The sequence below is a fragment of the Echinops telfairi genome, unplaced genomic scaffold (genome assembly GCF_000313985.2).
Source record: "Echinops telfairi isolate 266 unplaced genomic scaffold, ASM31398v2 ScPeMD7_11;HRSCAF=52, whole genome shotgun sequence".
Classification (NCBI taxonomy): Eukaryota; Metazoa; Chordata; class Mammalia; order Afrosoricida; family Tenrecidae; genus Echinops; species Echinops telfairi.
This window is the reverse complement of record NW_022103908.1, coordinates 35,459,677-35,472,216: the sequence shown is the minus strand read 5'-3', so window position 1 is coordinate 35,472,216 and position 12,540 is coordinate 35,459,677. Positions and strand designations below refer to the sequence as shown.

The 12,540-nt window shown below is 46.2% G+C and overlaps 1 protein-coding gene across 1 annotated transcript in view; it reads right to left on the bottom strand.

The window, feature by feature from the left end:
* DGKH (diacylglycerol kinase eta) overlaps positions 1–12,540 on the bottom strand; it is a 138,164-nt gene that overhangs the window by 4,563 nt on the left and 121,061 nt on the right. The window contains exons 23-28 of the mRNA XM_045287092.1: positions 11,062–11,105; positions 10,497–10,602; positions 9,190–9,282; positions 5,414–5,533; positions 4,801–4,909; positions 1,847–1,977 (exon numbers count right to left, since the gene is read on the bottom strand). Coding sequence (XP_045143027.1) covers positions 1,847–1,977; positions 4,801–4,909; positions 5,414–5,533; positions 9,190–9,282; positions 10,497–10,602; positions 11,062–11,105 — 603 coding nt within the window. The remainder of the gene's footprint in view (positions 1–1,846; positions 1,978–4,800; positions 4,910–5,413; positions 5,534–9,189; positions 9,283–10,496; positions 10,603–11,061; positions 11,106–12,540) is intronic.

Genomic DNA, 12,540 nt, shown 5'->3' with positions numbered 1-12,540 from the left:
CTTGATTACCTTCAAGCCTTTAAGACCCCAGACGCTATACTTTTTGATAGCCGGGCACCATCTCGCTGAGGTTCTTATCGACAGAGGCACACGCGCTCTTGAATTGACTGTAGCCGAATTCCATGCATTTTAGAACTCGGTCCAGAGAAAGATCGTGCGCCTGAAAGTGGGTTTTGTTGAGTAATCTTTACCCTCACAAAGGGGCCTCTCCAGGAAATGTGGAAGGCTCTTGTCACCTCCTTATTATACAATAGCAGCTTCTGGGAAGACGCTGTGACAAGGTCCTATTCGTCACCCCTGGGCAGGCACAGACATGCTGTGTTGTTTCCACAGTTGAGTCCTCACCCAGACATCCAAAGGGGCTGCTGCTAGCCCAGAGACTGAGGATTTTCCTTTTCCATCATCAATGACAAACAGGCTCTGAGCTGCTTTCTACCAAGAGTGAGCTGTTATTTTTAGCTCATTTAAGTAAAGAGAATGAATTTTCTTTTCGAGCAAAGAAGTTTAATGCTATATTGAGGAAAGTTTGAATTTCTTGATCTAGTTGTCCATGTGACCAATTTAAGGTAAATTTAGACACAGAAAAATGGTAGGACTATAGCTGGGTACTGCTCTGTTTCTCAGTGTATCGCATTGGGGAGCTCTGCTGCACAAGACCTCTTTAAGATGTTAAAGGACAAACATGTCACTTGGAGGACTGGGGTGTGTCTGATGCCAAATCATTGTATTTTCAATTTCATATGCCTCCTATGTGTGTGAAAATTGGACAATGAGTAAGGCCGACCAAAGAAGAATTAATGCATTTGAGTGAAGGTACTTGTGAATAATAATGAAAGTACCGTGGACTGCCGGGAGATCAAACAAATGTGTCTTAGAAGAAGTGCGGCCAGAATGATCCTAAGAAGTGGGGGGAGTGTACTTGGGACACGTTAGCAGGAGGGACCAGTTTCTGGAAAGGGCCATCTTGCTTGGTAAAGCAGAGGGTCAGGGGGAAAGAGGAAGCTCCTGAGTAAGACGATGAACACAGTGCCTCTAACAATGGGCACAAGCACAGGAACGAGAGTGTGTGTGGGGCGGGACCAAGGAGCGGTTCGTTCTGTTGAAGGCAGGGTTTCTGTGTGCTGGGGATGCCATGGCACCTAGGTGACAAAACCATAAATCGCTCAGGCGTTCTGATGACCTGGTGGTTATTATAGCTCTGGCTTGCTAACCAAAAGGCTGGCAGTTAGAATCTATTAATTGCTCAGCAGTAGAAAGGTGCGGTGGTCTGTTTCTGTCAGGTTTCACAGCGGTGGAACCCCTGTGGGGCGGTGCTACTCCACCCTGGACAGTCTCTATGAGTCAGAAGGGACCCAATGGCAGTGGATTTGATTCTGAAAAAATAGCTCATCTAGTTCCATTTATTATTAAGACTTTATAGCCAGTATTCTCATTAGTTTTTTTTTTATTAATCTTACATTAGATGTAATTTTTAGTCACCTCATCAACAATTGTCCCCTTCCATGCTGATCCAGTAAAATGAGGCGATGGAAAATGATTCATTCCCTTGGCAATGTCAGCATGGGAGCAGTCACATGATGTGATGCGGAGAAAAAGAACCATGCTATTTCAGTTCCTATTATTAGTAGGTGAGTGGGTTAGGATACGAAAACCTTGCTGACATTCCTGTTTAGAGAGCATATAAGGAACTCAGGCCCCGGGACAATGCGTGTGAGACTACTGCACATCTGAATCACACCAGCCAAGCTATAAGCACATAACAGAAGCAATGCAAGAGAAAGGATTCTGTATAGCGAGGAGAAAAAAAAAAAAATCCACGAGCAGACAAGAAGCACGAAGGAAATACCTTAAGGTCTTGCCTTTCCAGATGCAACAGTTCAGCCCCTCTGATGTCATGGCGGATGAAGATTTCTTTGTACTCTCCCAAATGGAGCAGATCCAGCCACGCAGCAACTTCCTCTGTGCCCCATTTCTGAACTACCAAAGTTAAGAGCAAAACCCCCTTAATCTCTACATGCTCAATGCATCACAAAGCAAAGGTTGGCCAAAGAAGGTGCAAAACAGAGTTGAGCAGCTGTGCTAGCACAGGGAAAGGTTAGAGATGTTTCAACAAAACATGGTTTCATTTTTTTTCCCATGCAGGTTTCAGACAGTCAATAAACACAAGGATAGGGCTTACAAAGACAGTCACTGCCAGGCTGCCGTGCCTGGAGCTTTAGGCCAACTTCCTTGTGAAAGCTACCCAAACTACACAATACACCCACTCCTCACTTATTGCCAGGGTGAGGGTCCAAAGGCCAGGCCATCATGCAAAGATTGGCGTTCTGCAAAAAATAGGAATGTTTTGGAAATGATGATGACAACATATGTACAAATGTGCTGGATACAAATGATGTATGCATTGTCCTAAGAGCTTTAAGAGCCCCTAATAAAATGATTTACTTCAAAATAAAAATTTACAAAAAGGGTGATGACCAATGGAGGATGATTAACTATTAAATGGTACCATGGCACAACTGCCAATTGAGTGCCAAACCACTGAGAATCATGGCCCAGCCAGGATGGTACAAAACCTTAACCACCATGGCCAGTGTTGCTCTCACTTGGCACCTTACTGCCACAAGTCTGCCACTGATGTACAAGATAATAGTCCAATGGAATTTTTACTGCTGTTGTAAATGTGAAATGTTGGCTAACGAGATAGTCTCTAAGTGAGGAGTAGGTATATGCAGAAAAATATTTCTTTCACATTTTTCGGATCAGTGGCACAGGTCTAAAGCAGCTCCGAAACAGTCGATTCTCATTATTCACAGTGGTCATATTCTATGACGTCACCACAGACATCACTAAGGAGGCCCCAAACCACTGGTTTAGGTGGCTGGGAGCCTCTGATCATGATGTGGCAAAGGTTCCATACATTATCTTATTTGTTTGTTTTCATACTGTTTTTTAATGTATGCTTCTGTTTAATAAAGATATTAACAGCTGAAGTAATATCTTTTTTTGGTTCGTTAACTCTAACCTCACAGCCAACAGCCCTGCAACTCAGGCCTGAACCACGTTTAGCTAACACATGCTTTCCCTCCAGACGTTTCATTCAAAGTCTTCTTACACGCAGGAAGCCAAGACAGCACCTTCATACTCAGCTTGGGGGGCTATTTTAAATGCAACACTAGCAACAATCAAGCTCAAGAATGTGAAGCGTGTGCACGACACAGATGTAAAAACAACACTTGTTTATAGGGTGAGTGCTCTCGTTGCTCGCCATCCGCTGGAAACGTGCACAACCGGTGCCTCATCTTCCACTGCTCTGCGTGTGTGCAAGGAGTCTGGTAGCATAGCAGTTATGTGTTCGGGACACCCGCAAGGTCAGCAGTTTGAAACCACCAGCGGTTCTGTGGGCGAAAGACGGGGCTTTCTACTCCCAAAACAGTTAGTCTCAAAAAAAAATCACAGGAGCATTTCGACCCTGCCCTACAGGGTCGCTGGGAGTCAGAATCAAGACTCCGTGCCCGAGACTGAGTTTCAGCTTTCAGATGAATTTTAGCCGGTGAGCAAAGACTAGGGAGTCCGTGAATAACGAGAATCGACTGTCATTCCTTAAGACCAGTACGCAGCCAGCTACCGTAAGAAAAGGGCCGTCAATGCCAACTGCAATGTCAAACCTGACAGGGACTGCTCAGTTCAACACCGGCTTTTCTGTCTGTGCTCTGGCCCACGTCGGCTGCTGCCCTTATTGATTCCACTATTACTGACAAGTAATCAGCAGCTGTTTGGCTAAAGCAATATAATGTGTCGCATTAAAATGTTGCCAGCATTTCTTTCGAAGATTAGTTGGTTTCTACTACTTTTCAGTAGGCATGATCATGATCTCCGGCATTTGCTTCGACACCGCTTAGCTTGGTAAGTCTGTTTGCGGTATTCAGCTTTAACAACCTCTTCGCCAGCTAGCTAGCTGCCTTACACCCATCACCGAGTGTTAGATCACTTTTTTGAATGGATGGCTGACGCGGCAGACTATAAAATGGTTTGATGAGGAAAGGCGGCTTCCACCGCGCACACAGACCAGGAAGGTACGTCGGCCGTGGCCTGGCAGCACATGCATGCTTTAGGGAGAGGTGGGGAGGGAACTGGACAGATAGAGGCAAAGGGAGAGTTAAATCTTGGCTTCTAAGTGTCAGGACTGCAGTCGGCGGTCATTACCAAAGGGTTGAAATCAGGTAGTAAGGCCTTAAAGCAAGGGGACGAGAATGTCACTTCAGATGAAAAATGCGTTTAGTAAGTTAAAGGTGTAAATCAGGGGTCCTCAAACTACGGCCCGTGGGCCACATGCGGCCCGCCGAGGACGTTTATCCGTTTATCCAGCCTGCCGGGTGTTTCTGTCCCTTTTGCTTTTTTACTTCAAAATCAGATATGTGCAGTGTGCATAGGAATTTGTTCATAGTTTTGTTTTTTTTCAACTATAGTCCGGCCCTCCAACGGTCTGAGGGACAGTGAACTGGCCCCCTGTTTAAAAAGTTTGAGGGCCCCTGGAATAAATGAAAGTTTCTAGGTTCCATGTAGCAAATTTTGAACTTGGAGAAACAAACAAGAAACACATTACACACGGGTGCCTTGCAGTGCTAGAGAGAAAGAAAAACTATCAAAGTTGACCCACTTGCCCCCACCACCACCACCACCACACACACACCAAGTTGACCCCAGGAGCACACTGGCGCCACGACATATGTTAGGTCCAACACATTTGCCTAAGCTGCGCTTTTTAGAGCATCAGCTCCACGTCCCGTGTGGACCACCTACCAGGCTGAGAGCTTGCCTTCTGCTTCGGACCCTTTTCCTTCTTCAACTTTGGCACGATTCGGAAAACTGTGCTCCTGTTGTTTCTTTTGGTACAGTCCATAGGAGGCCCCTGTTCAAATTGGGTAAGAAAATAACTTTTTGAGGATGCTAAGAGGTGAAAAAAAAAAAAAGCACTAACAGGTATAATATTGGAACAAGTTATAAACTCTAAAATTATGTTATTGCCAGTGTTGTCCAGTTGGCTCTGACTCATAGTAACCTCATTTGGCATAGCTGAGCTGCTCCACTGTTTTGTTTTTGAGGGGGTGGGGCGGTGATCTTCATGGAAGTAGATTACCAGATCTTTCTCCTGTGGAGGCACAGGGCAGAGTCAAACCCCCAACCTTCCAGTTAGCAGTCGAGTGCTAACCACAGCACCATCAGAGCTCCTCGCTCAGTATTACAGGCTTGAAAATGTATGGATGCTCCTGAGTTGGGTGTCTCCCTAGGTCAAGAGCAGTGCCGTTCAAAGTAGTGCTCAGAATTTGCTCCTGAATATATTTTTCAGAAGGGGATTGAAATGCCACTGTCCTTAAGCCCACCCTTCTAGCAACCCAGGGTGGGCTGGTTATACCTCGTCCTCGTTTTGATGGAAGATGTAATAAAGCCACGGGATCTCGGTGAGCTTCTGTAGCTCCAGCTCCACGGAGTGCAGGGCGTCGGATACCCGCTCCTCATGCGGCGATTCCAACTGCTACTCGCCGACAGCCCAAAGCAAAGCAAGACTCAGTTTACTGCCCCAAACAGGACACGTCATGTCATGTTGACCGTGGACGACAGCCTTACCTATTATTAGACTCGGTTTTATAGAGAAATAGAGGGAAACAGAACTTACATTGTTCAAAAAATATCTGGGTCACTGTGGCCTAGTACTTACCTCCCAAAGACTCTAGGGACAGAAGCAGCTTGTACAATTTTAATGCTTCCACAGAGGAAGCATTGCTTTCATTTCCATGTCAAACTTTCCCTGCCGCCCTCTCTCCCCTTTCCCCTATCGCCTGTCCTCCCTTCCATCCGGTCGGCCCCCCCACCTGTTTTGCCTCCTTGGATGAGTGAGTAGCCTTGCTACTTATTTGTAACCCATTTTTCTGCTTGATGAGGTCACTGTGTGATCAGTAATAGTAGTTTTTAAAACTTTTCAAAAATCTGTCATTGAAAAAAATTTCTTGGCATAAAGAAAAATGGCACAGACACTTAAGAGGCTGCACTTAAAGAAAACAAGGACCGGGAACGTGGGGCCTTTTTGGACGACAATTTGGTAAAGAACATAGCAAACAAAAAGCCATAAGGCTTGTACACTGGAGATGGATCCAAATGCATTCATCAGATCAGATTTGGGTACTGCAGAGGAGTTAGTGGGTGAACCATTATCTGTATTAAAGTAGAACTTGCCCCTGAGTTTTGAGACTGTAACTCTTTATGGGAGGAGAAAGTCTCCTCTTTCTCTGGAAGAGCAGGTGGTGGGCTTGAACTACCGAGCTTGCCACCAGCAATCCAAGGCTGACTCCACAGCACCATTACTTCCTCGTAGCAGGATGTGGCAAGAGTGTCTGAAGTCTCTTCAGGCTCTTTAATAGTGCAGGCTAACTATTACAGCAAAAATTGTAGAGCAGGCCCACAAAAATTCACCGAATTTTAGAACTGGAAGTTCAGTGAGGACAAGGCTGTTATTTACCACACATATTATTTTTTTCCCTCTGTTATTCAAAGACTCTACCATTTTTCATCATTATTAAAATGTGGAATCTCCACATTGCTATATGAAATGTACTACTGTCCTTTAAGCCAGTATTTCCCAAAGTAGGCGATTATCATCTTGGTGGGGGGTCAGGGCTAGAATGATCCAGGCCACTAAAGCAGATACTGTATACCTATATTTTATCCTAGAACATGGGCGATAGTACGAAAGTTCCTCTAATTTCTTTTCTGAAAAGGGGGGTTTGGGTATCCATGCTTTGAGTCTAAGGACATATGACTTCTAAAATTAATGGACTATTATTACATATTCTTTTGAGAAGTAAAATATTTGCTGTTCCCAAATACGTGGTTAAGTCAAAAAATTATTGCCAATAAGGGTTCTAGTTCATATATTCATGGGCTTATTTCAAACAAAATGTTTAAACAAATCTATGGAGCCAGTGAATGGCTGCAGACAGGTTCTCTCAATTATACACTCGTGTTGGTCTCGTTTTGACTAAAATGAATAAAAAATAAAAAACCAACAAAACTCATTGTCAGTGAGTTGATGCTGACTCATGGTGAGCCAATAGGACAGGGTGAAACTGCCCCTGTGGCTTTCTGAGACTGTAACTGTTTACGGGACTAGAAAGCCTCATCTTTCTCTTGAGGAGTAGCTGGTGGTTTCAAACTGCTGATCTTATAGTTAGCAGCCGCATGCATAGCCACTATGCCACCAGGAATGGGCTTTTGATGAAAAAAAAAGGAGAAGAAAGTTCAGAAGAGAATTTCAAATTATTATGGAATGGAGACTTAGTGGAGTCACAGAGACTGGAGGAACCCCTGAAACTATCATCCTGGGTAATCGTAAACTGAAAACCAAAAATACTCCCTTGAAGTCTTTTTTTTTCTTTTTTAATTTTTTGAATTTGATATGGTGTGCATTGAAGGATGCAGACTTCTTTCAGGAAGGGTTGTGGTTGTGAGGTGCCATTGAGTCAGCTCCAACCCACAGTGACCCTGTGCACAGCAGAAGGAAACCCTGCAGTGTCCCGTGCCATCCCCACACTTGTACCTGTGCCTGAGCCCACTGATGCAACCACTGTGTCCATCCATCTCCCTGAGGCCCTCCCCTCCGTCTCTGCTCTCCACTTAACCAAGCACAATATCCTTCTCAGGGACTGCTCTCTCCTGACCATATGTGCAGTGTGTTAAGACATGAACTCTTACTATCCTTGCCTCTCAGGAGCACTCTGGTCTTACTTCTTCCAACACAAACCAGTTAGTCTTTTTTAGCAATCCATGTTACTTTCAATATTTTTCTCCTGCGCCACAATTCAAATGCAGTGAATCTTCTCCGGTCTTCCTTATGCATTCCCCTCCCTTGAAGTCTTAATGCCCAAACCACAGTAGAATATCTACCTTGAACACTACGCTCTCCTAAGAACGATCCGTGAGTCTAGAGTGTCAAAGGACAGCAGCAAACTACAAGTACGAGCCAGTATGGGGCAGTGCGTCCACGTCCCCAGAGAGGACACTTGGAACAGCACCAGGAAGAAGGCCTGTCACGAGCCGTTATCAACCCATCTCTGAAGGGTAGACGAGACGTCGTCAAACCGCTGTGTGTTCTGCTGTGTCTCCATAACAAGGGGTAAAATAAATTACTTTTAAAAGGTAACGCATGCTTCTTCCTAAAATGTTTTTTTGGCAGTCACCAGAGGCGAGTGGCCTCTTGTCCCAGGGGAGATGGGTACGAACGTAGTCTCCCATAACCTTTAGATTTATCTTCTTGGTGCAAAAAGATACTGGAGGGGTGGCCCTCTTCTGGACCCCACGCCAATGTACATTCCAAGCACTTGTCACTAGCTAGCGAGGCTGCTGTAACACACTTCCCGTTCTCCCACAGGGCTGGCCCTGTTTACACTGTTTCTAATCAGGTGTATGTTTGTCCAAGCAAGAGGTGAAGTCTCTTCCAGAGAAATGGGTGAGGCCCATCAGCCATCATCAGCTTTGTGACAATAAGAATTGTTAGAGAAAAAAGCGAATGTCGTCGAGGCCTACACAAAACATCATGAGAACGCGAGTCACTCACAATGGGCCACTGGGTGGCATCAACCTCCCATGTGCACAGACATCGGAACCTGGCAAGGGCACAAAGCAGCTCGAAGGTGGCAAACACCGTGTGCGAACTGACGGGGCAGGGGTGGGCTTCTTTTGGCACTTACGCTGCGGGTGCAATGCTGCACTAAGTGCCATGCTGACTTCCACGGCCAATCTTACGCACAAGGGACATGGCTAATTCTCCAAAGTCAGCATTAGGACACCTGGGACACCGTGTCTAAAGTATCCTCTGAAGCCAAGGTGGAGGGCTGTGCCAAACTGTATTTCCAATGGTAACTCAGGGAATAAGCTTAGGATTTCCTCTACACTTTTATAAAGCTCAAGGGTGACGGGACAGAGCAAGTTTGTCCCAAGCACACATGCGGGGACCCGAGTCTGAACGCCCAGGGTTAGGGTTTCTTCCTGGGAAGGGGGAGGAGACCAGGAAGCTCCCAGGATGAAGGCGTCAGGCTGCTTCGGCACTGGGGTCTGATGATGGCATGTTCCCTAAGAGGGGTCAGGCCATGCGTTCACTTCCTCCCTCTTACGTTAGTGAGGATTTCCCTTCCTTACCAAAGGCACCCTGCCGACCAGTAGAGACTCCGTCTCATTATAGAGGGCCTTCACGTTCACGGCAATTTCAGTGGCGATGTCCCTCGTAAGACTCTAGAAAAGGAGATCAGTGTCAAGAGGTGGCTCCATCATCAGTAAACGCTTTCGATTTGCTTTTCCCAATTCAAATTCACACCACCAGTACCTTTTTAAAAATGACTGTACTTGTAAAACTTTACACGCATCTGCTAGTGTGGTGTCTTTTCAGATTGTTGTATCCCAGAGCCACAAGGCGCCACTGGCTCTAGTGAGCGCAGTGAGCACATCTCCTATGGACAAATGCCTCTATGCTGGTAACAACGGATACAAGGGGGTTTCAGGACGCTGGAGGAAACATGGAATTAAAGGACACTGGGATTTTCCCTCAGACTCATCAAAGCCCTCTAGCATACGTATTCAGCAGTGTCTGATTACAAAGAGTTCTCCCCACCAACTCCCAGCAGTTCCTACCCGATGGCTCTGTAACCTGTGATCGTGGAGACCAGCACTGATTTGTGTATTATTTTATGTAACTTTAATTGAATGCCTAAAAGGGTAAAGTATGTCTGTCAGTTTTTCTCTGTCCTATAGCACTGTAATCATGAATCACATTTCTAGTTTTAATCTGTCCACTGTTAACTGTTTACAAAAGCATCAATGTCCAATTTAACATAACAAAATAAGGTAAGAATAATTTTATGAGTAACTTCAAAAATCAATGGGCCCCACCCAAAAACACCAAACTCACTGCCGTGGAGTGGATTCTGAGTCACGGTGACCCTCTACGATCGGGTAGACATACCCCTGTGGTTTTCCCAACGGTCAGTCTTTATGGGAGTAGAAAGCTTCCTATTTCGTCTGCTGGTTCAGCCTGCCGACCACGTGGTTAGCAGCCCCGTGCGTGATCCACTACACCACCAACGCTCCTTACAATAAATGGGGCATCTCTAGTAAACGGCCACCTTTATTAAAAGTTCAGGCTCGTCCCACACAAAGGGGCAGGAGGGGAGGGGCAGTCTTGGTTAAGAGGGAAAGGAGCAGAAGGAAGACGGCAAGGTGAGGAGGGATTGACGTTTAAAAAAAAGTAAACAGGAAGAATTTAAGAGTGGGAATGGAAAAAGGATACTAAAGGAAAAGAAAAAAAGTCAGCCACAAATCTGTCCTAAGTTTCTGGCGGAGCCGACATGCCTATAGAACTTTCTTTCAAGGTGGTGTATTTCGTAACACTAAAATAAAGGTGCGACACACCCAGCTGTCTCTGGCATGAGACTTGCCCACTCGCTCCTCACCTCTGGGTACTTGGGGTTGGCTTTGTTCAGTGCATGGGAGCATGCATTCACGGCGTGTGCCAGTTCTTGCTCCAGAAGACAGTGAATGGTGGCTGCATCACAAATCCTGAAAGTAGTAATAACAAGACTAGCAATAATCATGCCAGTGAACAACAGCTTCTGTGAACATTGCAGATTCGTTAAAATGTAGACAGACATGTGTGGTAAGTTTTAAAAAACACCAATGAAAGAGCAAAGAAAAGTTAAGCGATGGCAGAGTTCAAACCACAGCAGAGGGAGATTTACAAACGTCAAGCCCACAGCCAAAAAGAACAGCAGCGACCACACGGGGCTGAGTCAGAAGTGAACATGTTCAAGTCCTATCTGGACGGATATGATTCGAAGCGGCTTCAAAAATGTGTGTGTGTGGGAAAATGGAAGAACAAGGTAAGGATCTTCTTTTCCATGGACTTCTGGAAGCATCCTGGGACAGACAGAACAGTAAAACCTAAGCAGGCTGGAAGGTGTCCTCGTAAGAGAACCATTTCCCCTGACCAGGGAGCGGAGGAAAGTGCTACAGGCGCACCTGTTCCAAGGTGTAACCGGGCGAGGCCTTGGACCCGGCGGCCATGGAGTTCATGTTCACGGCTTTCACTGCACTCTGTTCTGCGCAGGGGCAGCTAACAGTAAGAGGCGGGTCAAATTCGGAGTAGAAACTTCTTTACAGAGTAGGCATCTTTATTCACTGAAATGTAACCTAGCAACACAGGCAAAAGGTGAGGAGGAGAACAGGCACATCTTTGCCATTTACTGGCCCAGGGCTTTATATAAATTAACGAAGAATCACGGCCTCCATTTCTACCTCTCTGGAGGAAGGAAGGCTCTGTAGAGGGCTGATCACACAGCTGCTGTTGTCTGGAACACTGGGTGGGTTCTGACTCATAGCAAGGCCACGTGACAGAGGCGAGAGAGCACACACACACACCCTCCTCGCAGGGTGTCCTAGGCGACAGCCCTTTATCAGAGCAGACTCTCAGGCTGTTTTTCTTCCCACGAGGCCCTGGAGGAGAGGGGGGAAGGAGTGTGCAAACTGCTGCCCTTACCAGAATGCTTAACCATGGTGCACAGATTTGAACCTATTTCTATCCCACTCCAAAGCTTGTTGTGCTGCACTCCTCTGGTATCTAAACCTCCAGGCACAGTCCTGGAAAGACAAAACCCTTGCGGGAACTTGGGCCAAAGAAGAGCAAGGAGGGAAATTTCCACCAGAAGCTAAAAAATGATGTCAGGTTTGCAGGTGTGGGAGGCGGCGGGGCACTGCAAACCCTTTCTGCCGCTGACACTTTCAAGGAGAATGGCGTCCAAACTGAACAGAGCAGCCCCAGACGGGCCGTGGCCCCAGCCCGTTGAAACAAGAGTCCAGGTTTTTCTCATGTTCAGCGAGATGAGAAAAGCGGTGTGCGGACAACGCCAACCAAGCAATAGGTGGGAAAGAAATGGTCCGGTTCGCTTGGACCATTGTGCTCTGTCAATACATCCGAGAGAATGGCTAACTTCTTGTGCTGCAGTCGCATCTAAACCAAAGTTGGGACTGAAGTGACTATTTTACAAGCTAAACGCCCGTAAGCGCACTTTGAATGAATACAGCGTGTGAAAATATTTAATGTTCTTAAAGTGGAAGAAACAAGCTATCGTGTGGTGGGATGAGTGGGCCAGGTCCACCCTGGCACTGTAGAAAGTCTATCAACAGGCTGACGACGAATAAAACACAGGTGCGTGTATTGGCATTTCCTGGGCCACTCTGAGCATCTTCCTAAAGATGTTCAACACACTTTAAATCCAAGTTAACGTCCAAGAGAACCCATGGTTTTCTTTCTCAGATCTGCCCAGGACCCAACCAGCTGTTCACTAAAACTGTACGTCATCCTGCCTCCCAATCCCTTCCTCACACCCAATTCAGCTCTTGAGTGGTCTTGACTTTCTCTCCTTTCCCCCCGCTGCCTGAGCCCACCATTTCCAACATCTCGCTCTGTGTCCACACTGTCCCAACTTCATGTCTTCTCCA